Source organism: Pseudorca crassidens, chromosome 14 (genome assembly GCF_039906515.1).
Source record: "Pseudorca crassidens isolate mPseCra1 chromosome 14, mPseCra1.hap1, whole genome shotgun sequence".
Taxonomy (NCBI): Eukaryota; Metazoa; Chordata; class Mammalia; order Artiodactyla; family Delphinidae; genus Pseudorca; species Pseudorca crassidens.
Window position 1 is genome coordinate 26,549,047 of NC_090309.1, and position 27,793 is coordinate 26,576,839.

The following is a 27,793-nucleotide window of genomic DNA, read 5'->3' on the forward strand; positions in this document are numbered from 1 at the left end:
TAAGGCTTGTAGGTTTTACTGTTTCATGATTGTTAACAGAGCAGTCTCAAGGAGACCCCCAGAGAATCTGTTCTGACTTTAGAAGCACTTCCTGTGGACGATGGAGGGCCCTGCCTCATCATACTCTGGCTTGCTGATCCACATCTGCTGGAAGGTGGAGAGAGAGGCCAGGATGGAGCCTCCGATCCAGACTGAGTACTTCCGCTCTGGGGGAGCAATAATCTGCAAAGAGCAAATGTGGTGAATCATGATCGGTCGCCAAGGAATAGGGAAGGTGGTCCAGGAATCATCTCACCACACTGCCAGACTGTCCTGGAAAAGAACAGCCTCTGTGGTCAGAGAGGAACAGGAGAAACCTTGTGGTAGATTAGACTATTGCTCAGATTGTCACTCTTCCTCCCACCCCATCCCCCTGCCCCTCCATGAGAAGAGTTCAGTGTTCCACCCTGTGACTTCGGGCTGGGCCCTGTATTTGCTTTGGCCAGTGGGATGTCAGCAGACTTGACACAGGGGCTAGAAATGTGTTTCAGGCATGCAGGTAGGCACACTCTCTTGTGTCTCTGCCATCTTCATGAGAAGAATTTCCCTTGAAGAGCTACTGGACCTTCAGCCTGGGCCCCACAGTGAGAGATGTGCCCCTGACCTGAGTTGGCTGGGCCTGCAGAGCTATCTAGCCAAGCTTGACCTAGATCAGCTGACTCCCAGCTGACCTGCAGATACATGAGCAATAAATGCTTATTATTACGTGCCCTGAAATTTCATAGTTGCTGTTACCCAGCAATAGCTAACCAATACAAACATCTGTAAGGGGAGTGCTGTTCTGTTCTTGCCTAGAGTTTGGATGCGTGGGCAGCTTGGGCTGGGATTCCTCCATCCCTGAGTCTAAGCCAGTCTACTCAATAGTCTCTTGTATCTGAGAAGTTCTCAAATTCATACATGCCACTGGGATTCCTGAGCTTGGCCTTTAGAAATTGGTTGTCATGTCAGACAACTTTGAACTCCACCTAAAAGTATATCTCAAAGGACCATGACTCTTCAACTAATTCCTGTTTCTGAAGGGACTAAGAATTTAGTGCTAGAACAAACCAGACATGAAATAGATTTTTTTGTCTCCTAAGAATCTCCCTACATATTTCCTAAATTGCAGAGATCATGGAATAGCTAAACAAGTAGGGTCTTTAGAAGTTATCTTATTCAGGCAGACAAAAGTCACCCCATTGCTCCTTTGACAGATACCTCAGGGACTGGCACAGCCATTAAGCAGGTAACAGATTTTACTGCTGGGCAGTTCTAGTTGTGAGAAAACTCTGGGTTGTCTTGGGCTGGAGGCCCTAAATCTCAGCCCCATTCCCACCGTACTCCATATCCTTCCACACTTGCATATCCTGGAACTTGCCTCACCTCCCCCAGTCCAATGTGGCTGGGGTGTTTGTACCTGCACACATCCCCGGCCATCTTTGCTTACTCACTCTGTTTCCCCTGCCTGCAGTGTGCTTTCCCCTCCTCTGGTCTTATTTAAGCTGTTCTTCCATTGATCATGTCTACAGATCAGATCTTAAACTCCTGGGAGGCCGGCAATGTTATTGAACTCAGGGCAGTGGCTCATAAATTGGAATATGCATCAAATCATTGGTGTCCATTTGTAAGTGTAAGTGGTGGGGGCACCCCAGACCTGCTGAATCAGAATCAGGTGTGGTATCCTGACACGTCGTCCTAGTAAAAAGCCGCTGCCCCGGGCCTGGCACGTTGCCCCCCATGCGGCAGACCTCGGTAAGCGTGGCTGCTCCAATGGGCTCTGGGTGAGAAGAGCCCGCTGCTCACCTGTTTTCTGGTGGCCTGCTCTGCTTCCCTGTGCCAAGCACCATCTGCTAGGCAGGGGGAAAGCCTTTGTGAAGAAGGTTCTTAGAATACTGACATAGAGAACACACTTCCTCAGATCAGGCCTACTCCCCAGAGACCAACTTTATTGTGACTTTATTGTGACTTTCAACCTATCTGTTATCTCTATTTTACTCCTAACTCTAATCCTGTAGTAGCAAAGTTCCTAGAAGCCCTAAAAGTGTCTGTCTGATTGCTTGGGGACCAGAGGCTGGGGAGAAGTGGTAAGACAGGTGGGCTCCCGTTCTGTTGAGGCCTATGCAGTGAGAAGCATTGTGTGGGAGGACTGTGACCAAGATGAGACAGCACATCAGAGGCTGTCCAGGAATCAAGGAATGTTCCTGTGAGTTTGAACCAGCAGCCTGTCCTATAGCCAACATTCTCTCTTTGGAACTTTCACCCTCCTCTGGGGTGACACCCAAGTCCTTTTTTTTTTTTTTGGACGCGCAGGCTCAACGGCCATGGCTCACGGGCCCAGCCGCTCCGCGGCATGTGGGATCTTCCCGGACCGGGGCACGAACCCGCGTCCCCTGAATCGGCAGGCGGACTCTCAACCACTGCGCCACCAGGGAAGCCCCACCCAAGTCCTTTTTAAAGTTTAAAGTTTAAAGATGGTGTGGCGTTGTCTCCTTCTTTTCTTTCCCTCTTTCCCTCCTCATTTCCTCCTCAAGCCCCTCAACTTCTCTCCATTCCAAATTCTTTCACCTCCTTCTCATATGGGGTCCATGAAATTGTGTTTGAGAGCCCAGGCTAAATGTGTCTCCCGCTTATGAGGGCCCAAAGAACATAATCCCCCAAGGTGAAATCTGTCTCGGGCCAGAATGATGGAGCACCCAGGAGGCCACCAAGCTGTAAGCCTGGCAGCCCGACTCGGAGCATCTCCCAAGTACACAGGTCTTTGTACAAAGAACAGGATGGAGGGAGCCAGGGCAGGACCCACCTTGATCTTCATGGTACTGGGGGCCAGGGCTGTGATCTCCTTCTGCATTCTGTCAGCAATGCCGGGGTACATGGTTGTACCCCCAGAGAGGACATTGTTGGCGTATAAATCCTTGCGGATGTCAATGTCACACTTCATGATGGAATTGTAGGTTGTTTCATGAATTCCAGCTGACTCCATGCCTAGTAGAGATCGCAGTAGCTAGTCAGCATCCACCATGTCACACCTACAGCTCCTCAGGTGACCTTTCTGTTGATGCAGCTACCCTGGTTCGCCTCAGTCACCCCCCTAATGGATTATAAGATCAGACTCTCTAACTGGTCATCGCCCTGCCTTGAGTTTCCCCCAGTTCTGACTGATCTTTCACACTGTTCCCTGATGAATATTTCTAAAGGAATACTTTCATTGTATCACTTTTTTCACAGATTTATTGAGATATAATTCATGTACCATAATATTCACCCCTTTAAAGTGTATAGTTCACTAGTTTTTAGTGTATTCACAGAGTTGTGCAACCATCACCACAATCTAATTTTAGAACATGTTTAATCCTCCCCAAATAAACTCCATGCCCATCAGCAGACACTCTCCATTTTCCCCTGCACTCCTTCCCCAGCCTTAGGCAACCACTAATCTATTTTCTGTCTCTATAGATTTGCCTATTCTGGACATCTCATATAAATGGAACCATACAATATTTGTTCTTTTGTGTCTGGCTCCTTTCACGTAGCATAAGGTTTGCAAGGCCCATCCATGTTACAGTCTGTTATAGCCAAGTAATATTCCATTGTATGGATATACCCATCATATCATCTTTGCCTATTGGTTGACATCTAGCTACCTTAGTCTGGAACCAAGATCTTCCAGAGTAAAAGGCCCTGCCTGCCATACCAGCTCATGCCCACTTACCTGGGGTCCCCCATCTCCAGTCTTTTTTCCATGTGATATAATTCCACACTGTAGATAGAGGAATCTTCCTAAAGTGAAATACTGACTTTGCTACTCTGTTGTCTAAAAACTTCCAGGGGCTCTACATTGCTGATATGATTAACCCCCATGCTCTTTGTGTGGTCCAGTGGCTCTCTTGTTTCCTCTGTGTGCAAACACACAGACACACAGACACACACACCTCACCCATCATGTCCCAAATAGAATATGACTTGTCACTCCTCCACACTTTGCACATACCTTTCCATTTGCCTTGCACGCCATTCCCTACTCTGCACTCCTTCCATTCCCAGATACCATAAAATGACACTCATTCTTCAAGGTTCTATTCAAATATTCACCTTCTCTGAGAAGCCTTCCCTGATTTCTTAGGCCTATAGCGCTTTGTCCAGTTTGCTATTTACCACTACACTATATGTCAACATTTGCTTACAGGCCTTTCTCTTCTCTTTCTCTCTTCTCAAGAAAGTAGTTATCCTTGTATTAAATATTATCTTATTTCATCCTTGTGGCAACCCTATCTAGTAGGTACTATCATAATTTCCACTTTATAGATAAGAAAACTGAGTTTTGAAGAAGGTAACATGTCCAAGGTACAGCACTTGAACGAGCAGAATCAGGATTTAAAACCAGGTCTGATCCCCAAACTCACCCTGTTTACTGCTATAGGTTTCAGACCCCATGATTTAAATGTTGAGGGATCCAAGAAATATTTTATGTTTTAATCTCATTCTTAGTTTCATGTTTATATTCCCATCCCACTTTTCCTTTATTTTGATTTCCTTACCCTTATATTTAAAATTAGATTTTAATCTAGTTGTATTGTTTATGTATTTTTGGTCCTTCCTGGAAAAATATAGGCTAAGTATAAACAATAAACAGTGTGAGTGACTCCTGGTGTTTCTCTTTCCATCCCTGCCCTCCTAATTGGCCAGGACGACAGGCCGAGCCTCACCAATGAAGGAGGGCTGGAAGAGGGTCTCGGGGCAGCGGAAGCGCTCATTGCCAATAGTGATGACCTGCCCATCTGGCAGCTCGTAGCTCTTCTCCAGGGAGGAAGAGGAGGCTGCCGTGGCCATCTCATTCTCAAAGTCCAGGGCCACATAGCACAGCTTCTCCTTGATGTCTCGCACGATTTCTCGCTCGGCTAGAAAGAGTAGAAATGACGGAGAGTAGATACTCAGCTCTGTTAGTTTGGTTGTCCTATTTTGATCTCCATGAAAACTTCTTCCTTCTCTCTTGGGTTCAGTCTCAAGATGAATGTTAATGTTTTCATTCCTCTTTCTAAAGTGAAAGTTCAAAATCTCGATTCCCAAGCAAAACTTTTTATGTGCTTTTGTCTTGCTCTCATCACTCAGCCCTGACAAAGCTGCAGGCCTTCCTGAGGGCCTTTCAGGACACATTTCCCATCTAGATGGAGGCTTATATGCTGGGAGTGTACAGAATCTAGGAAGACTCCTACCCAAAACTTCTTCCTGCCCAGGGGGCCACTTTCCCTTAGAAATTCAGACCTTACTTATTCCATTTGTCCTCAGACAAACCATAAACCCCCTAGGTAATGAAATGTGCCACCAGATTCTTACCAACATTCTGCCGAATAAAAACTAGCTCTGATCCTGGTGTGGACATGGACAGAGGTAGCAGGTCCCTGGGGAGCGAAGGAGTGCTGTGAAAGCACACTTAAAAGAGGGAAAAGCCAAGCGCTTCTTAGGATGAGTAGGTCTAAGCCTTGTCTCCCTCTCCAAGGTGTCTTGGTTGGGAACATTCCTCCTTAAATAAGGCTGCCCTGACTATCTGGTCTGGTCTAGGGGCCCAGCCCCAGCCTAGGGCCTCCCCGTTTACCCTAAAAGAGTTTGAGGACACAGGGCCACTGACTTCTCATTAGTCATGAGAATTTCTGGTCCTAGATCAGATTTGGTTCTGAGCTCAAGTCAAGTCCAGAAAGAGGCTGGGTACCTGTGGTCACAAAAGAATAGCCTCTCTCTGTGAGGATCTTCATGAGGTAGTCTGTGAGGTCGCGGCCAGCCAGATCAAGGCGCATGATGGCGTGGGGCAGTGCATAGCCCTCGTAGATCGGGACATTGTGGGTGACACCGTCCCCTGAATCCAGGACAATGCCTAAGGACAGAGAGGATAAGACCTATGAAAACCTTTAGTATTTTCTTTCATCTGTCTCTTTCTGGGACCTGTTACCAAAAGATCTTCAACTACCATATTTTTCTTTAGCAGCTAGAAAATTCACCCATGGTGAGAATTATCAATCATATGTTTTGTGTACATCAATTTTTGTGTATGTCGGTTTGTTTTCCCAAATGAGACTAGAAGGCAAGTAAAATGTCTCCTCTTCTTATATTCTTTGAAACACTTTCGCAAAAATGCACACGTCAATTAGCATCTAGGCTGCACGTTCTTTAGTGAGACTGGATAATGTGCATATCCTTCAGGCATCAAACTAACACATGTGTAGTGCTAAAAGGACTATAGAAACCAGCTTGAAAAAAAATAACGTCCTCTACTGATGAAACTTTTAGTAAACCATGAAAGGAAATAAGTTTTCTCAATGTGATAAGAAATCTCTCCTGATCCAACAGCCACATAATTGATGGGGAAACATTACAATATTGTTACTATATTATTATTATTTAATATTGTCCTGGATGCTCTAGCCAATGCAGTATGACAGAAAATACACATAAGAGGTACTATCATCAAAAGGGAACAGAATCATCATTATTTGCAGATAACGTGGTTGTATACTTAGAAGACCTAAGAGAACCAACTGAGAAATGACTAGAGTTAATCAGATGATTCAGTAAGAGCCAGATCCAAAATAAATATCCAGGGATCAGCAGCTTACTCTTATACAAGGAGGTTGGTCACAACATATTTTATAATAAAAAATAAAAATTGGAGACAACCTAAAGGTCCTGCAATAGAGAAATGGTAAAATCAAGCAATCAATCATGGAACCATCACACAATGACTACCGTGTGGCCACTGAACATGACGTTCACAGCATAAAACCAAGCACAAAGCACGGGATACAGAACTGCATATACCTATATTTCCCCATCACCATCCTTATCACCCGCAGTGAAATTATCCTTTACTTTTATCTCTCCTCCACTAGGCTGTTAGCTCCATAATGGCTGGTCTGTCTTGTTTGACAGTGTGTGCCCATGGCCTGTAGTGTTTGGCACATGGTAGGGAGTAATGGAAAATATTTGAATGAATGAATAAATGGACAAATCAATGAATACATGAATGAATGTTTGAAAGATGTTCAGAAGCAACTGACAAAGGATTAATCTCCAAAATTTACAAGCAGCTCATGCAGCTCAATAACAAAAAAACAAACAACCCAATCCAAAAATGGGCAGAAGACCTAAATAGACATTTCTGCAAAGAAGATATGCAGACTGCCAACAAACACATGAAAGAATGCTCAACATCATTAATCATTAGAGAAAGGCAAATCAAAACTACAATGAGATATCATCTCACACCAGTCAGAATGGCCATCATCAAAAAATCTAGAAACAATAAATGCTGGAGAGGGTGTGGAGAAAAGGGAACCCTCTTGCACTGCTGGTGGGAATGTGAATTGGTACAGCCACTATGGAGAACAGTATGGAGGTTCCTTAAAAAACTACAAATAGAACTACCATATGACCCAGCAATCCCACTACTGGGTATATACCCTGAGAAAACCATAATTCAAAAAGAGTCATGTACCAAAATGTTCATTGCAGCGCTATTTACAATAGCCCAGAGATGGAAACAACCTAAGTGTCCATCATCGGATGAATGCATAAAGAAGATGTGGCACATATATACAATGGAATATTACTCAGCCATACAAAGAAACGAAATTGAGCTATTTGTAATGAGGTGAATAGACCTAGAGTCTGTCATGCAGAGTGAAGTAAGTCAGAAAGAGAAAGACAAATACTGTATGCTAACACATATATATGGAATTTAAGAAAAAAAATGTCATGAAGAACCTAGGGGTAAGACGGGAATAAAGACACAGACCTACTAGAGAATGGACTTGAGGATATGGGGAGGGGGAAGGGTAAGCTGTGACAAAGTGAGAGAGAGGCATGGACATATATACACTACCAAACGTAAGGTAGATAGCTAGTGGGAAGCAGCTGCATAGCACAGGGAGATCAGCTCAGTGCTTTGTGACCACCTGGAGGGGTGGGATCGGGAGGGTGGGAGGGAGGGAGACGCAAGAGGGAAGAGATATGGGAACATATGTATATGTATAACTGATTCACTTTGTTATAAAGCAGAAACTAACACACCATTGTAAAGCAATTATACCCCAATAAAGATGTAAAAAAAGAAAGATGTTCATGCAAGCTGTCAAGCCCCTATTAAAAATCACTTTATTTTGAAGTTCCCTCTGTTTCCCTGAGCTCCTTTCTATACCAAGGCCACATCGTACTTACACATCCAACATCATTGGTTCTGCCATTGCTGCTTCATGAGCAGAAACATTCTAGCATTGTTGGAAAGGGTGTACAAGCTCCCAGACTAACTACTGGTGAGGGAAATGGCCCTTGCAGGTTGTACTAGTCATGGTTTGTTCATGTAAATTCTTTCCAGCTATACTGGGTAGACTCGCATCTGCATTTTACATGCGCTTCCCTTCTGTTATCCCCAACCAAGGTTTTCCTTGGACTTTGACTGTCCCACTGATTCTTCTGAACAGGAATCTCTGCAAGAGCCCAGCTTTCCCTTCCTCCCTCTCAAGTCAGAAAGGGAACGGGTTACAGGGCTACTCACCTGTCGTGCGGCCAGAAGCATAGAGGGAGAGCACAGCTTGAATGGCGACGTACATGGCAGGGACATTGAAGGTTTCAAACATGATCTGAAAGAACAATGCAGAATAGAAGACTATCTGGCAGAAATCACAGCACCTCTTGGTCCACAAAATGGTTTGTAATATTATTAAGGGTAGGAACTGTGATATTTACCCCACTCCCACCTCCCTTACGTTCTGGCATGGACTACAAACAGAGCAATTCTCAAAAAAATTCTGTTGCCACTCTCACCACTGTTATTCAACATAGTTTTGGAAGTTTTAGCCACAGCAATCAGAGAAGAAAAGGAAATAAAAGGAATCCAAATCGGAAAAGAAGAAGTAAAGCTGTCACTGTTTGCAGATGACATGATACTATACATAGAGAATACTAAAGATGGTACCAGAAAACTACTAGAGCTAATCAAAGAATTTGGTAAAGTAGCAGGGTACAAAATCAATTCACAGAAATCTCTGGCATTCCTATACACTAATGATGAAAAATCTGAAATTGAAATCAAGAAAACATTCCCATTTACCATTGCAACAAAAAGAATAAAATATCTAGGAATAAACCTACCTAAGGAGACAAAAGACCTGTAAGCAGAAAATTATAAGACACTGATGAAAGAAATTAAAGATGATACAAATAGATGGAGAGATATACCATGTTCTTGGATTGGAAGAATCAACATTGTGAAAATGACTATACTACCCAAAGCAATCTACAGATTCAGTGCATTCCCTATCAAACTACCACTGGCATTTTTCACAGAACTAGAACAAAAAATTTTGCAAAAAAAAAAAAATTTTGCAATTTGTATGGAAACACAAAAGACCCCGAATAGCCAAAGCAATCTTGAGAACGAAAAAAGGAGCTGGAGGAATCAGGCTCCCTGACTTCAGACTATACGACAAAGCTACAGTAATCAAGACAGTATGGTACTGGCACAAAAACAGAAAGATAGATCAATGGAACAGGATAGAAAGCCCAGAGATAAAGCCACGCACATATGGACACCTTATCTTTGATAAAGGAGGCAGGAATGTACAGTGGAGAAAGGACAGCCTCTTCAATAAGTGGTGCTGGGAAAACTGGACAGGTACATGTAAAAGTATGAGATTAGATCACTCCCTAACACCATACACAAAAATAAGCTCAAAATGGATTAAAGACCTAAATGTAAGGCCAGAAACTATCAAACTCTTAGAGGAAAACATAGGCAGAACACTCTATGACATAAATCACAGCAAGATCCTTTCTGACCCACCTCCTAGAGTAATGGAAATAAAAACAAAAATAAACAAATGGGACCTAATGAAACTTCAAAGCTTTTGCACAGCAAAGGAAACCATAAACAAGACCAAAAGACAACCCTCAGAATGGGAGAAAATAGTTGCAAATGAAGCAACTGACAAAGGATTAACCTCCAAAATTTATAAGCAGCTCATGCAGCTCAATAACAAAAAACCAAACAACCCAATCCAAAAATGGGCAGAAGACCTAAATAGACATTTCTCCAAAGAAGATATACAGACTGCCAACAAACACATGAAAGAATGCTCAACATCATTAATCATTAGAGAAATGCAAATCAAAACTACAATGAGATATCATCTCACACCAGTCAGAATGGCCATCATCAAAAAATCTAGAAACAATAAATGCTGGAGAGGGTGTGGAGAAAAGGGAACCCTCTTGCACTGCTGGTGGGAATGTGAATTGGTACAGCCACTATGGAGAACAGTATGGAGGTTCCTTAAAAAACTACAAATAGAACTACCATATGACCCAGCAATCCCACTACTGGGTATATACCCTGAGAAAACCATAATTCAAAAAGAGTCATGTACCAAAATGTTCATTGTAGCTCTATTTACAATAGTCCGGAGATGGAAACAACCTAAGTGTCCATCATCGGATGAATGGATAAAGAAGATGTGGCACATATATACAATGGAATATTACTCAGCCATAAAAAGAAACATAATTGAGCTATTTGTAATGAGGTGGATGGACCTACAGTCTGTCATACAGAGTGAAGTAAGTCAGAAAGAAAAAGACAAAAATCGTATGCTAACACATATATATGGAATTTAAGAAGAAAAAAAATGTCATGAAGAACCTAGGGGTAAGACTGGAATAAAGACACAGTCCTACTGGAGAATGGACTTGAGGATATGGGGAGGGGGAAGGATGAGCTGTGACAGGGTGAGAGAGAGTCATGGACATATACACACTAACAAACATAAGGTAGATAGCTAGTGGGAAGCAGCCACGTGGCACAGGGATATCGACTCGGTGCTTTGTGACCACCTGGAGGGGTGGGATAGGGAGGGTGGGAGGGAGAGAGACGCAAGAGGGAAGAGATATGGGAACATATGTATATGTATAACTGATTCACTTTGTTATAAAGCAGAAACTAACACACCATTGTAAAGCAATTATACCCCAATAAAGATGTTAAAAAAAAAAAATCTGTTGCATTGATGCATGAATGGGAGAAAGAATCTGGCCAAGCAGCCATGTTGTGTTCTTGTGCCAGTGCTCAAGTCTTCCTGGCCTCTTACCTGGGTCATCTTCTCCCTGTTGGCCTTGGGATTTAGCGGGGCCTCCGTGAGCAGGGTGGGGTGCTCCTCAGGTGCTACCCGCAGCTCATTGTAGAAGGAGTGGTGCCAGATCTGGTTGGGACAAAAGTCAGATGAGTCCAGCAGACTCCCAGTGGGCTGGAGACTTCCTATGGACATGCCCGTGCTGGGGGAGGATGGCACAATGTTCTCAGAATGGACTGGATCTGGAGGCCTGTCAGCCATGGGAATTGATTGCTCTTTAGAGGTTATATTCCCTCTCAATAAGGCCCCAGACAGGACTCAGACCTGGGGCCAATATACTTAGTGTGTTGATTATTTCTGTCTGACCTTGGCTCCTATTTACACCTCTCCCTTGTCTCCCCTGCTTTGTGCCCTGAGGGACAAGGCCCTCTGCAGCTCTCTGGCTTCTGGCTGTGCTTGGCTGAGAGAAGATACCAGCAAGAGGTTGGAGACTGGGAGGGGGGAGAAGGGCAGGGTGATTTTCCGGCAACACTGTGGCCTCCCTGAGCACAGCTCCTGTTGCGCAGCCCCTCCTCAGGCTCCAGCTCTCACTGAGCTCTAGTCACGCTGCTCTTGCTCTTCAGCCTTCCATCTGGAAGAGCTTCCCTCTGTTGCTGGTACTTGAACGCCTCTGCATCCCTTTCCGGTTCCCTAACCCTGCTCATATCTGTAAGTAGTCCTTCCTTAAATTAATTTCAGAACCCCAGCTGAGTGTATACTGTCTCCTGCTGAAGCCTGACAGATATGCATTAACTGTCAATGTCTATTATTGACCAGGCTGTTCTTTAAAGCAGGGTTTCTCAACCTCAGCGCTTTGACATTTTAAGTTCAATAATTCTTTATTGTGGGGGGCTGAAGTTTAGCAGCATCTCCGTGTTCCACCCACTAGATGCCAGTAGCACTTCTCCAGCTGTGAGGGGCAAAAATGTCTCCAGACATTGCCAAATGCCCCTGGGAGACAAAATCGCCCCGGTTGAGAATCACTGATTTAGAGGAAGTTACTTCTTCCCGCTGTGCACTGTTCCCTCTTTAGTGATCCAGGACAGCAAACAGGAGGCTTTATTTCAGAGGAATTTGGCAAAGAGTGGCAGGGACACAGGGCTTTGATTTCTTCAGAGGTGAGGCACAGGGTCCTCTGATTCCATTGTACCCATGTATTTAGGGACCCCTGGCTTTGTACTAGGATGGTGCTAAATGTGATCTTAGTTTCAAAGTCTGGAAGGGAGAAAGGCAGTCAAAAAGACAAAATACAAGACACGTCCATATTTTAATGAAGGAAGAGGCAGGAGAAGTTCGTTTTCCAGGAGATTTGAGAAGGCCCTGAAAGCAAAGGAAGGTCTCCAGAGACTGAGCAGGGCATCTGAGGCAGAGCAAATGGCACAAGCAGAGGCCCTGGGCTGTGGAGGTGTCACAGGAGACATGAAGGAGATGGCAATTAGGCTTAATAATGTGATGTCAGTATTTCCTCAAATGTGGGCCCCGGATGCTTTGGGATAATTGTTATAGGTGCAGGTTCCTAGGCTGTATCCCAGGCTCACACGTCAGAATCTTTGGGTGAGAAGGGAAAGCTGGGAAGAAGTGAGAGAGTGGCATGGACATATATACACTACCAAATGTAAAATAGATAGCTAGTGGGAAGCAGCCACATAGCACAGGGAGATCAGCTCGGTGCTTTGTGACCACCGAGAGGGGTAAGATAGGGAGGGTGGGAGGGAGACTCAAAAGGGAGGGGATATGGGGCTATATGTATATTTATAGCTGCTTCAGTTTGGTGTACAGCAGAAACTAACACACCATTGTAAAGCAATTATACTCCAATAAATATGTAAAAAAAAAAAAAGAATCTTTGGGTGTTGGGCCCAAGCATCTGCACTTCATCTTACTTCATTTTCGGAAGCTTTTATAAAGTACTTTAAAAGTTAAGGATGTTGACAATTTTTAAATTAGGAAAATATTTTTGAGAGAAATTAAAATTTCTCATATTTCCATTACTTAATAATAAATAGTTAACACTTTGGCTTTTTTCTTCTCCCTGATCTTTCATATTTATGTATTTTAAATTTTATTACTACTACCATTTATTTACTTCATACGCTTTCATTTATTTATTATTTACTACTCTTACACTTCTATGTTCAATTTTGTTTCCTGTCACTTTTCAGTTAATGTAACATAAATAATTTTCTTTTCCATAGTAAACATTTATTTTCAATAAATTGAACTAAAATATTTTTAATGTTTACACAACATTTCATCATATACCATCATCATCATATATTTAATCACATTACTATTCATGGTATCTTTGATTTTTGTTTATAAATAATCTTGTGAAAACTATCTTTGTACATATTACATTTTATTTTTTCTATTCAGGATGTTTTCCAAAGAAAAAAATTCTAAGAATGGAATTACTGAACTAAAGAGTATGGCAATTGGAAAACTTTTTGGTTTCTATCACCCACAAAGAGGCTAAGTTTGTCTTTACTTCAGAATAGAAATTGCCTGTTTCACTCTTAAGTGCATTCAGTGTTCTCACTCTTAATATGAAATAATTTGATAGATAAAATTAATACCTAGTTGTTTTACTTTGAATTTTTAAATAAGTTTTTAAATAATTTTTCAAATATGTTTAAACTTCTTCAGATTTTCAACTTTTGATAATTTCTATTTGGCCAATTATCTGGTCATGTCCCTTGATTATTTGTCTGGTGGAGACTGTGTTTTTAATTATCAATTTACATTAGTTGTTTGTATTAATACTCTTTTGCACTTGTGAATATTTTTTGCAATTTGTTGTTTGCCTTTTAAATTTGGTTTTGTTTTTCACACACTAGAAGTTATGATTTTTAAGAAGTCACATTTGTCACTCTTGGGATTTTTTTTTTTTTTTTTTTTTTTTTTTGCGGTACGCGGGCCTCTCACTGTTGTGGCCTCTCCCGTTGTGGAGCACAGGCTCCAGAGGCGCAGGCTCAGCGGCCATGGCTCACGGGCCTAGCCACTCCACGGCATGTGGGATCTTCCCAGACCTGGGCACGAACCCGTGTCCCCAGCATCAGCAGGCGGACTCTCAACCACTGCGCCACCAGGGAAGCCCTTACATTTGTCGTTCTTTTTCTCTTCTTTCACCAGAAATTTGATAAATACTCACACTTACTATACTGTATTTTTTATCATTTGAATTTTTATATTTAACTTTCATATTCAATTGATATGTGTTTGATGAAATTGTATGAAGTAATGGCCATAAACAGATTCCCTATGCCCCAAATAATGAATTGGTTGTCACAGAATAATTCATTGAATTATTGAATCCTTCTCTACCCTCTGGTCTTGGAAGTTTCATTTACCATGTATTTCTTTTTTACCTCTGTATTGGTACCAAATTGTTTTAATTTTTATAACTTTATATTATATTTTACTATTTGGATATAGCAAGTCTCCTCTCATAGTTTTTCTTATTCATTTTATTCTCATAAATTTTGTCTTATTTATTTTTCCACACTTTATGATCTTGCATAATTAAAACTCGTGATATTTCTAGCCAAACTCATAGAAGCAGAGAGTAAAACGGTAGCTACTAGGAGCTGGGGGAAGGGAAAAGAGAGGCTATCTTAGTCAAGGCATACGAAGTGTCAATTATGTGGGATGAGTAAATTCTGGAGATCTAACTTAATATATTAGCATGGTGACTAAAGATAGCAATGCTGTCCTGTATACTTGGAATTTGCTAAGAGGGTAAATCCTAAGTGTTCTCACTGCAAGGGAAAAAAAAAAAACACAAACTATGTGAGGTAGTAGATATGTTAATTAGCTTGAATATGGTGACTATTACATAATGTATACACATATCAAATCATCAAGTTGTATACCTTAAATATATACAATTTTTAAAATTGTGAGATTTTTGTTAGAATGGCAATGAGCCTATAAATTAATTTGAGATTTGACAGCTTTATCCTATTCAGTTTTTCTTTTAAGGCACAGAATATATTTTAGGGGTTTCTTTAAAGAGTTCATATTACTACTGTGAATAAAATATTTTGTCTATTATGTTTTCAAATTAGATATCATTAGAAATATAATAATATGTGCCACGTATGGAGCATTAAGTATGTTCCATGCCTTGGGATTATACTAAATATTTGCCTAGTTCAACCTCCAAAGCAACCTAATGAAGAAAGTATTTTTATTTCCACAAATAAGGAAGTTGAGGCTTAGAGGGAGGGATTTGCTCCTAGATCTCCCTGCCACTGACTCCAGTGTCTGTGCTCTTAACCATCCCACGGAGTGAAGCAAGAGCTATTGTATTTTTATCTATTTATGTCACATTCAGAGTGACTGAATCTAGGGTTTAGAGAAATTGAATCTAGGGTTTAGAGAAAAGTATATGTGTACTACAGATTTCAAATCAGCTTTCTTTATTCCCAGTTGCAGTCTGCTCAATAAGCCCTCTATTACATTTCAAAAGACAGTCATTGCAGAAACAAGAATTCTCAGACAACTGTCAGTGGAATTTATCAAAAGAATATTCGAAATATTGTACAGCAACTATACTTCAATTAAAAAAAGAATATTAGAAAGGCTCTATTAGCATTTTGCACGTGATTTTGTGGAACACAAACTACCATTTAAAAATTACCCCCCGGGCTTCCCTGGTGGCACAGTGGTTGGGAATCCGCCTGCCGATGCAGGGGACACAGGTTTGTGCCCCGGTCCAGGAGGATCCCGCATGCCGCAGAGCGGCTAGACCCGTGAGCCATGGCTGCTGAGCCTGCACGTCCGGAGCCTGTGCTCCGCAACGGGAGAGGCCACAACAGTGAGAGGCCCATGTACCGCAAAAAAAAAAAAAAAAAATTACCCCCCACGTCTTCTTTTTTTAAAGTGTTTTATTTTCATTTATCATTTACAGGTGGTTTGTTCCTGATATTAATATTTCCTAGGTATCTAGTGAGAGTTTGATCTTTTTTTGGGGGGGGGCACATGGCACGCGGGATCTTAGTTCCCAGACCAGGGATCGAACTCCCGTCCCCTGCAGCAGAAGTGCGGAGTCCTAACCGCTGGGCTGCCAGGGAAGGCGACCCCTCAACATCTTCTGACATGAAAAAAACTTCTAGAAACCGGTAGAGATTCCTATTTAAATTTTTCACGAGAGAAGCATCATACTAATATAGCATCAATGCACCTATCTGAGGTCATGACGGAAAATAAAGGGGAGAAAGCTATTTGCCTTTCTGGAAGCAGCAACGCATTTTAAAGAAGGATAAGCACTGCGCTGGAGTGAAAGCTGAAAAGGATAAAGCTGGGACTTAGGCGGGACCAGGTCCTCAAACGCCAGACAGTGAGTTAGGAACCTACTGTTGGTTAGTGAAGAGTCTGAGGAGATGAGTGACATGATCTGGTCTGTTTTTAGAAAGACAAGCTTTGCAGAAGTGCAGAGAATGAATTAGGTGAGTGAGGCAGGAGACAAAGAAATCAGTCAGGAAGCCATTGGAATCGTCTAGTGAGAGATGTTGGCAGCTGAGGCTGGGGAATGCCCAGGGGGATGGACAGGAAGGAAAGAAGGATGTGAGAAACATTGCAGAGGAAGAGTTGACAGGGCAGAGGGTGGGTCTTGATGATGTTAAAATGAGCACACTAAAGGGGGTGTCCACCAATACCTTCTCCATGTCATCCCAGTTGGTGATGATGCCGTGTTCAATGGGGTATTTGAGAGTTAGGATCCCTCGCTTGCTCTGAGCCTCATCCCCCACGTAGCTGTCTTTCTGGCCCATTCCCACCATTACACCCTGCAATGCAAAAGAGAAGGAAGGAGAACAGAATTGGCCGAGAGCTCCACTTAGCGGAATCCAGGTATTGGAGGGTCTCTGAAGAAGGTTAAAGATAGGGAAAATGTCCTTCTTCCCCTGGAAACCGGACTGAAGGAGACAGGGTGAGGCAGATACCAATGAATGTGGAGATGGCAGGAGGGAAGGCAGAGGATTTCTTGTCTCTCTTCTCTGTCCTAAAACAATGTCATTTTCTGAGAGAACAGGGCCAATCCATACACGTCTTCCTCTTACCTTACCTTACTTAGCACACACACACACGCACACACACGTGCAGCTCAGCATAGACTCCACAGTGCAGTGCGTCCTCCTACTAACTCAAAGCCTTGGGTCCAGATGAACATATACCTGGTGGCGAGGACGACCCACAATGGAAGGAAAGACAGCCCGGGGGGCGTCATCTCCTGCAAAGCCAGCCTTGCACAGGCCAGAGCCGTTGTCACACACGAGCGCAGTGGTCTCCTCTTCACACATGGTGAGTCTGGCCGAGTGAACCAGGGGCTAGAGCACCTAGGGAACTGGGGAGAAGAGAGGTAATTGGCCACTTGTCAAAATCACGTTGGAGACAGTATTCTTGGCTGTCTTGGGGCCTGACCCCATCGGCAACCAGGACCTAGTTCCAGGAGGGAAGGTATGGACCTGGCCCCTTACTCTCTGGCATTTGGGCTTCTTCCCTCTACCCTACTGTTTTGGGCTGAACTGTTTACTCCCCAATTTCTATGTTGAAGTCCTAACCCTAGTACCTCAGAGTGTGACTGTATTTGGGGATAAGGCCTTTAAAGGGGTAATTAAAGTAAAATGAGGTCATTAATCCAATATGACTGGTGTCAGGTATGCCTAATTCAATAGAACAGGTATCTTTATAAGAGGAAATTGGAACACAGACACACACAGAGGGAAGATCATGTGAAGACACAGCAAGAAGACAAATCATCTACAAGCCAAGTTGAGAGGCCTCAGGAGAAACCAGCCCTGCTGATACCTTGACTTCAGACTTCTAACCTCCAGAACTGTGAAAAAATAAATTTCCCTTGTTTAAGCCAATCTGTGGTACTTTATTATGGCAGCCCTAGCAAATTAATCCACCTGCCTCTCGAAGACCTGAAATGACTACAAAGCATTAATCCAATGGAAAGAATCTCTAAAGACTTGAAGTTTAGAAAAGGAATTGAAAAAATTTGCAGTAAACATAATTAAGGGTTACTATTTGCTATATAAAAGAACTCCTACAAATCAATAAGAAAGAAGTAAATAGCCCAAAAGAGAAAAATAAAAAGACTATGAATAGATAATTGACAAAATGAAATGCAAACACCCAACAATTACATGAAAAGATGTTCCGCCTCACTAGCTATCAGGAAATGCAAATGAAATAAGACCATTTTCACCCATCGTATTGTTAAGATTCAAAGTTTTATTATAGGTGTTGGCAAAGTTGTGGGAACACTGGCACTCTTTAATCAGAGAAACACACCAACACACAATCTGGTACTATCCAAAAGTTCCTTGTGGGATACTGTACTGAGGTTAAGAGAAGGGCCAGGCAGATCGACGTGGACTAATGTGGATAGATTTCGAAACCATTCTGCTGAGTGAACAAAGCAAGTTGCAGAATAGAATGTCCAGCATAAAACCATTTATGAGTTCTTTTTAAGAGCACAAAACAGTATTGTGCATTTTCCATAATTTTCTTTTTGTGTGGATGTGAACACATAGCAAAAAGTTCTGGAAAAAAAAAGTCTAAGACTGATCATAGTGGTTACCTGGAAGTGGGAAGGGGACTGAGAGGAGAAGTGCTGTAATGTTTTAATTGTTAACAAGGAGACTGTATCCATGTATAGTTTATAATTAAAATCAATCATACATATCATTAAGGAAAAAAAGATGCAGGTGAAAATGTACAATCCTAAGGGTAGGAGCCCCTTGAGGAGGACAGGGCAACCTGAGAGGAGAGAGGAAAGTGAGAGAATTCGTGATGGGACCCACTGTCTCTGTTGCTTCAGATGGAGAAAAACAGAGAAGTCCTTCCTCCAATGCTGATATCTGAATTGGGACGACTGCAAAGTGATGAGGGAATGAATTTTTCTAATGTCTGTTGCAGGTTTTCTTTCTTTGGGTGAGGGGCAGTGTAAAAAGACCACACCTGACAAATTCTTGGCACTTGGTGAAGCAAGAGAAGAAATGGCAGCTCAGGAGATGGTGTGTGGATTGCCTTCCAGCCTGAGAAGCCCCTCAGTGGGGCAGAGTGGAAGTGGAGAGGGTCCCAGCTCCGGGGGAGGTGGGAGTCCAGAGAAGAGAGGCATGGAGAGAGAAGGTGGCTGCAGAGGAGAGCCCACCAAGCTTCATTTGGAACGAGCGGCAGGAGGGGAAGAAGAGAGCTGCCCTAGACACCTGGGATGCTGGTCCTCCAACACCCTTACGTGGAAGGAGGACAGCAAATACCATGACCAAAGCAAAGAGGAGACAGAATCACAGCCTGAGAACGGGAGGTCAGAAAGGCTACCTAGAGACTGAGCAGAAGCTTATTCACACAGTTTGCAGGCTAAAAGGAAGCCCTTGCCTGTTATATTCAAAGCAGCGTGCACACTAGGGGACAGGCCCACTGTGACTTCTTGAATCCAGCTCTGCTTGTCCTTGCTGATCCTCACGATCACCCATGTTCAAAGTGATAAAGTCCCAGTTCTCGCCCTTGGCCTACAAGGCCCAACAGGGTCTGGCCCCTGCCTATGTCTCCAGGCTTATCTCCCCCCGACCCCCCTTGGCCTTCTCACTCTGGCTATGTGGAGTTCCTTTCCATTCTCCGAATATGTCATCTTGTCTCCCTTCTGGCCCTTTAGACACAGGGTCTGGAACACCCTTCCCCCAACCTATTTGCTACTGACTCCCATCCCCTGTCAGGCCTCTGCATTAACACTGCATTTTCAGTCTCTCTGGCCCACCGGTCTCAGTTAGTGGCCCTTCTTCTTTGCCCCACAGCACCTTGAACTTGTCCCAGCAATGATCAACTCTGCACATCTGGGCTCATCTGTAGCTCTGTAAAGGCAGGAGCTGGGCCTGTCCTGTTCTCCAGCGATTCTTCTGTAAGCCTAGCACAATGTCTGGCACAGGGTGGGCTCTTAAACATTTTTTTACCCAGATGAATGAGTGAATGAATCAATGGATGTCAAGGAGAAGGATTTTCAGAATAACAAAGGTAGAACAAACACTGGTGAGAGGACACTGGTCTGAGATGAGGTGGAGATTGAAGGAAAGTACTTAGTTGTTCAAAACAATGTTGTCTCTGGTCTGAACAGTTTCTGGATTGCAGGGAAGATCCTTAACCTTCTGCCATGTTAGACCAATGGAGAAATGGAGAGATGTCAGGAGATGGAGATGGCAAATGTTGTTCCAATATTCAAAAAGGGAAAGAAGGCAGATATCTAAAACCTCAGATAATCTTGATATGCAAATTAGGCAGGTTTCCAGAAGGTGTTATTAAAGAAAGCACTATTAAAGAAGCAGTGGGCTTCCCTGGTGGCGCAGTGGTTAAGAATCTGCCTGCCCAGAAATAGAGACACAGATGTAGAGAACAAACATGTGGACACCAAGGGGGGAAAGTGGCGGGGGTGGGGGGGTGGGGATGGAGTGATGAATTGGGCTATTGGGATTGACATGTATACACTGATGGGTATAAAATTGATGACTAATAAGAACCTGCTGTATAAAAAATAAATAAAATAAAATTCAAAAAAAAAGTAAGCTTCTTCCAAGCAATTCAGAGGGAAATAGAATATAAAATTTTAGAATTTTAAAACATTTTTTCCCCCTTCTGTTGTTTTCAAAGGCTTTGGGGGTGGCGGGGGGAGGTGGTGGTAGTGGGATATTGGAGTTAGACTAGCCATAACATAAAAACAGTGAATTTTACTAAGGAAAGTGAATCCCAGGAATTTTGTTCAAATAGGATAGACTCTTGTTATGCTAGAGGTGTCCTGTGTTGAAGTTAGTAGGCTATATGGGAGTATTTGTCTAGAAAAGAAAAAAAATATTAATTGGTATTTTATTGATGACAATAAAGTTGGAATATGATAACTAAAAAAATTAAAGAAAAGAAGAATCCACCTGCCAATGCAGGGGACACAGGTTCAATCCCTGGTCCGGGAAGATCCCACATGCCGCGGAGCAACTAAGCCCGTGCGCCGCAACTACTGAGCCTGCGCTCTAGAACCCGCGAGCCACAACTACTGAAGCCCGTGCGACTAGAGCCCGTGCTCCTCAGTAAGCGAAGCCATCACAACGAGAAGCCCGCACACCGCAACGATGACCCAATACAGCCAAAACTAAATAAAATAAAAATAACTAAATTAAAAAACAGAAGCAGTGATTTCTTGAAATTGATTAGGGTTTACCAAGAACAAGTGTTGGCAGACTGCCAGCCTCCCTTTTTCTGCAGGACCCCCTGGCTGGAAATGCAGGAGAAGGCGGGAGACATTGAGCTTCACTTGATCTTGGCATCTGACAAATTCTCCCGTGATATCCCTATTGATAAAGCCATGTGGGCTGAACAATAAATCAGTTAGGCATATTTACAGCTGCCTGAGTTATTGTCGCTGAAAGGTGTTAATTGATAGGTCACTGTCAACCTGGAGGCAATGATATGCCTCAGAGCTCCACTCTTGATCCTTTCTCATGTGACATGTTTATAAATGAGTTGGATGAAAATATAGAGTACATGCTGATCAAATGTCCAGATAAAACACACACGTTGGCTGGAAGAATCGAAATCCGAAAGATCTCAAAAAGCAGAGAAAATGAACTGAGTCCACTAAGATTAAATTTAATAGGATAAATATGAGGGTGCGGATGTGAGTCTAGATAACCAAACTGTGAAAGCTCTCGTTCAGCCTCTGTGAGCAGGACCTGGGGTCTTGTCGACAGTCTGCAGTGTCCTGGAGCCATGATAAAAGCTAGCCCCACCTTCGGCCAGAGCGCTGTGTCCGGTTCTTAGGGCCACCCTTGCCAGCAGAGCTGTGGGAAGGTGGGCCCCCGTTCACGGCTGACAGGGCAAACTGTACTACTTTTCTAAAGGGGAATTCAAAACTACTTATCAAAAGCCTTAAAAGTGTACATATCTTTTAACTCCACAAAGACACTTCTAGGAATTTATCCTTGGGAAACACTCATGGGTGAGTGCAAAGATTTGGCCAACTTTAATGCGAAAAAAAGTTATTGAGTAATAAATAAAATGGTTTCTAAACTAGGTTCCAGAAACCTCCTTACGACAGAGAGAGCAGAATATTTAATATCCTGGGAAAAGTGCAAGCTGCTCTGTTAGGTGAAACACAACATGTTCTGTGCTTCCATTTTTGGTAAAAATGTATTTTTAATTTTTAAAAATTGGGAGCCTTTCACATACATTATCTATTTAATCCTCACAAAAGCCCTGAGGGAAGGTATTTTTAGTTCCATTTTACAGATAAGGAAACCAAGTCTCAGAGAAGTGAAAGGACTTAGCTCTCCGGCTCCTCACTGGGAGAGGCAGGGCTGGTGGCCTCAGCCCAGGACAGGCTTCGAAGCCTGGGCTTGCACCTTCCCCACCACCTCAGTGAAACCCTCACAACTTCTCCATGTTTGGTGTTTTTGCTTCTGCCTCTCTGTCTCTCTAGCACCGTTGGCAGCAAAAGCCCTAAAACAAAAGGGCCTGTGTTCTTTTCTCTCTCTGAGCCTCTGAGCCCCTCCTATGCCATGCCTAGGTCTAGATTTATGTTTACAGCCCCTGCATCGGTGTTTAGCACGTAGTAGGTGCTCAGTGTATGTTGGATGGCGATCCCACCACCTTCCTGGCCTTCCCCTGACGATCTGCTCTGCCCCTGTCCCTGCAAGCTGAGCTCGAGTCCCCACAGGCCAGTCTCAGGGCTGCTCGGTCATGTGGGCGTGATTTAGAACCACACTGGGACAGTCTTCTTCACAAGCTGGTCACAAAGAGTTGTGTTTCCTTGTTCTAGCAGGTGGTCCACCTTGAGGAGAAAACAACCTCGAAAGCTAGAAGGTGGCCAAGAGGCAAAGCTGCACCTCTGTGACTGTCTCCCTCTGGGTTCCCCTCTCTCTTGTGACTTATAGTTCAAGCCTGTCTGGCTTTTCAGTGAACCCTTTTGTCTCCCCTTGAAGTTCCCCACCCATAGTAAGAAAGAACGTTGGACTTTGTTTCCCAGCAGCTGAGACAGCTGGCCTGGAGTGGAGCTTGGCGTGGCCTGTGCTGTGCTGCCCGGGGAGAAGACTTGGGCCCTGGAGCCAGGCTCTCCTGGAATGTCTCTGCCAGGGGAAATTCTAAACTTCACTCAGCCACTTGCTGGTAATTTGTGGCTAGACTTGAGCGTGTCAATTGAACCAGAGCCAACGTCACTGTGGTTTCCTGGGTCACACCACTTCGCACTCGCAGAAAGCCGAGTGCACTGTTCTGGCTCTTTCAGCACGTACTACATCTGGGCTTCATTGAGGATTTCACAGAGTTAGAAACACAGCTCCCCGCTCCTCTCTGAAAACTGGCCAAAATCCAAAGACATAATGAGCACAAAGAATTTGCTCACCCACGCATCCCCCTGGCCACCCCCAAGCAAACATGAGGACAAGATGAGAGCCCCCTACCCTCACTCTGAAGGAGAAGGGTTTCGCTTCAGAGTTCTCTCCTGCCCTTCCTTCTTTGCTCTCCTCCCTCTGGGCACCCCTTCCCATGGCGAAGTCCCACGGCTCCCTCTTTGGCCTCCAGTTTCCTCAACTGTAAAATGGAATTGGTGACATTCGTTTCCCACGATAATGGATCAAATGAAATAATGGAAATGAAGTGCTTTATAAATTGGAAATCAATTTAAATCAGGGTCAGCAAACCAACGCCTGTTTTTGTGAGGTCCGCGAACTAAGAATGGTTTTGACATTTTTTAATGGTTGCAAAAAAGCCAAAGAATAAGATGCTATGACCCAAGAAAATTATATGAAAATCAAATAATAAATAAAGTTCTACTGGAACGCAGCCACACCCATTCACTACATACTGTCCATGGCTGCTCCGGTACAATGGCAGAGTTGAGTAGCTGTGACAGAGACCTTTAGACTCACAAAGTCTAAAATATTTACGATCTTGCCCTCTACAGAAAAAGTTTGCCAGCCCCTTTTGTAAAGGGCTGCAAAAATAATAATTCTTATGATCTCTCTTACTCTTCTCCATTAGAGCTTGCCCCCCGGATGAAGCCTACCATACCGGAAGGAGATGAATTGATCCACTTCACCAATCAATGATTATTGAAGGGAAGGTTGAATTTATGCCAGCTCCCAAGGACGTTTTCATTTTAGGGGAAAGTCTGAGTCCTAAAAGGAGGGCCTCTCAGATAGTGAGATTTCAAATATTAGTTGGGGAAACATCTTGGAGTGAGGGCTTCAAATGACAAGTAAGCGCTGCCTATTATAATCTGCAAACACATATATCCACACAATGACTTCACAAGAAACACTCCTATGGTGGAAAATTCTAGCAGCACATCTTATTAACTTCGGGGTATCTCGACTTGGTTAATATACACTAATTAAATTAAAAATGGCTTCTGGGGCTTCCCTGGTGGCGCAGTGGTTGGGAGTCCGCCTGCCGATGCGGGGGGCGCAGGTTCGTGCCCCGGTCCGGGAAGATCCCACATGCCGCGGACCGGCTGGGCCCGTGGGCCGTGGCCGCTGGGCCTGCGCGTCCGGAGCCTGTGCTCCGCGGCGGGGGAGGCCGCGGCAGTGAGAGGCCCGCGTACTGCAAAGAGCAAAAACAAATGGCTTTTGGCTAGCAATATTTCTGATCCTCAGGAATCTGCCGTTTGGAACTGCTCTTCTGCCTTTTACCTCGGCCACTCACTCTCTCCCCCTGCTCAGCTCTAGTCCCAACCCCTCTCCTGAGCTCCAGAGCCCATGGGGCATCTACACCCCATGCCCTGGCACCTCAACTCCACCTCTGAGACTGCTGTCCTCATCACCGTCCTTTGACTGGAATGGCCCCTCAGAGATCTGCACCACCCACCCGGGATGGAACCCAAGCCCAACACCCTGACTGCTTCCTCCTCTCTCCCAACCAATCCCCAGGCCCTCTTATTTCTGCCTCCATGCAGCTCCAGCCACCAACTTGGGGCCACTGCACTGCTGTAGCACTCTTGCCCTGCCCAGTCCACTCCCCTCACAGCTGCCCGAGCAGTCCCTTTAGAGGGCAGACCTCTTGCTATCATCCTTCTGTTGTGCCCCATTGCCCAATCCCTAGTAATCTGGCCCTGCCTGCCCCTCTGACCTTAGCTTTCCCTGCTTCCTGCCTTGAAATCTATATTCAGTGGAGTTGAGCTCCTTAAAAAGTCCCAAAGACCATGCTCCCTCTGTCCTGGAACTACCCCTACTTCAGGACCCAGCTCAGGTACCCCTTCCTCCAGAAAGCCTTCCCTGATAACTTCTGGGCTGGGTGAGGGACTCCTCCTGTGCTTTACCCCTTTCATATATTTATCTTCTCCATGGTTCTCATCTATCTCTCCCAGTGATTGCAGAAGCCCCTACACTGTCCCTAAGGAGCAGAGACAGTGCCTGGTACATAACAAGTGCTCAATAAATGTCAGAATGAACAAAGGGAAGGAAGAAAGAAATCTAGCTTCAAGGTCATGATATCATTCTGCCCATCTTGGTTTCCCAGGCGTAACATGTAGAATCTCTGCTCATTAGAGTTTCTCTAGTGCCCATGCATCTCTGTCACAGGAATCTCTGTCTTGCTGCAGCCCAAGGGCTAACCTCAAGGTCTAAACCCATTCAAATAATAAAAGCAAGTGCTACAGCTTCCCTATGCAAAGTGTGGTCCCAGACCAGCAGCCTTAGCATCCCCTGAAGTTTATCAGGAATGGAAATTATCAGGCCCCACCCCAGTCTACTGAGTCAAAATCTGGGGTGGGAGGCAACAAAGCAATCTGTGTTTTAACAAGTTGTCCAGGTGATTTTTAAAGTTTGAGCACTCAGGGCCAGGCCCTGATAGTGTTGACCTGAGCACTTTATACATATATTATCTCATTTAATCCTCACAACAGCACTGCCAGATAGGTATTATTACCATTACACCCATTTTACAGGTGAGGAAATTGAGGTAATTTTGGTAGCTGGGGAGTCTGCCTCCAAGGCCTGCATCACTACCCCAGCCAGCCTCAGCTGTAAAGAGATGTTAGCAGACTGTTTGCAAAAGCGGACACAGCCCCTTGGTCTATTTTCCTCTTAATTATTTATGCTCTTGTGTCTGTGTGTGTGTCGTTGGGGGAAGATGATGGCATTGATGGGTGGTTTCACAGCCAGGTGTGGGTCTTTTGTACAAGTTGCTTAACTTCTCTAAGGTCTCAGTGTCCTCATCAGAGAACGAATTAGATGGTTCCACTTCCTTCCAGCCCTAAAACCTCATGATGCCCCAGGACACTTACTCCACTCCACTCCACCTTTTGCATCCTCCAATGACCCTGGAGCTTTCAAGGGTGAGAAAACGCTTAGCCAATTATGAATCAGAGAGACCCGTGGGGGTCTGAAGAAAATACTCACCCATCCCCAGTAGACACAGACACAGGGGCCATAATTGGTTTGGATTTAAATGTCCCGAGCAGAAGTCATTTCTCTGAAAAGCGTCTGTTCCCCTAAAACAGCCTCCCAGACATTCTGAGCCACGACAAAGCACACCTCATGGGTGTAGATCTGCGCTGGCTCTGATGAGCAGTGAGAGCAGAGACCGCAGGTGACACATCCCACCCACCACCCAGTTAGGAGAGCAGGGAGTCCCGTTCCAGGCTGTTCCTGCCCCAGGATGCCCCATGGCCAGAAATACCTTTTCCTGGCAGGCAGCAGTGTGCTTGTAGGCAGAGTTGCACACCGAGGGTCTTGACGTGTGACCTGGGCCAGCGTCACAGAAGCCAGGCCAATCTGGAGGCGCCTCCTGCACCCAGGGGTCCGGCAGCCCCAGAAAGACAGAGACGGCAGAAGCTGTACAGTACTCACCGAGTGTATGAGAGGTCCTTCTCCCAGTGACTGAGGGCTGGTGTGTCTTTGGCATAAATACCAGAGCAATATAAAACCCCAGAGGCGGATCTTCTTTAAGCATAGTCCCTAAAAAGGCCAGCTGACGGTGTGTTAGCAGTATTACCATATAAGGTGCTTTTTTCAATAAATCGGCCTTGTGGGGGGGTGGGAAGGGGGTTGGGTAGAGTGAATTATCATTTGAAAAATGTATGCAAAAGGACTCGAGAGGCAGCAGCCTCGGTGCTGGCAGATTTGTTCCTTTTATGCTGCACTTGCATAAACAAAACTCACACCAGGCCTTATAAGCTGCCCAGAGTGAGGCCAGATGGAGCTCTGTTCCTGGAGAGAGAACCATACCAAGAATGGCAGTGGGCCTCCTCCCTCCACACCTCCCTACTCAGGCCCTGATGCCCGCCACCCCTTGGCAGTGTCCCCAAAATGGATACAATTGTGCCTGGTCTGGTGCAAGCCCAGGACAGCTAAAAGCCAAAGGGAAAAGCCATCCATACCTGGGAAAGCAATCCTGCGTGCCCTCCTCACCTGCTGCCTCCACCCACCGCGAGCTCCTAACCCCTGGGCTGAGTCACCTGGGGACCCAGGACAGCGGAAGCCTCCCCTGGAACCTCATTGTCTCCTTCCTTTCTCCTTTCCTTCCTGGATTCCCTCTGCCAGTCCCTGAACATTGGGAATACAGCCCAAGGTAGCTGCTTCAGTGTGGAGGCACACCTAATAAGACTCGCAAGCTTGTAGGCTTGTCCACAGTCCTGA

At 44.4% G+C, this 27,793-nt stretch overlaps 1 protein-coding gene across 4 annotated transcripts; it reads right to left on the minus strand.

Moving 5' to 3' along the window:
• Window positions 1-27,161, minus strand: ACTG2 (actin gamma 2, smooth muscle). 4 transcript variants are annotated; one of them, XM_067704670.1, is made up of 9 exons: window positions 27,005-27,161; window positions 17,345-17,514; window positions 16,829-16,957; window positions 11,148-11,258; window positions 8,561-8,645; window positions 5,723-5,884; window positions 4,722-4,913; window positions 2,819-3,000; window positions 1-222 (listed from the first exon to the last, which is right to left on the minus strand). In XM_067704670.1, exons 2-9 carry the CDS (start codon window positions 17,468-17,470, stop codon window positions 79-81), a joined length of 1,131 nt encoding a protein of 376 aa, XP_067560771.1. In that variant the 5' UTR covers window positions 17,471-17,514; window positions 27,005-27,161; the 3' UTR covers window positions 1-78. The 4 variants fall into 4 exon arrangements, with proteins under 4 accessions (XP_067560771.1, XP_067560772.1, XP_067560773.1 ...); XM_067704671.1 differs by lacking the exon at window positions 27,005-27,161 and adding an exon at window positions 26,835-26,998; XM_067704672.1 differs by lacking the exon at window positions 16,829-16,957.
• Between the last annotated feature and the right edge of the window lie 632 nt (window positions 27,162-27,793).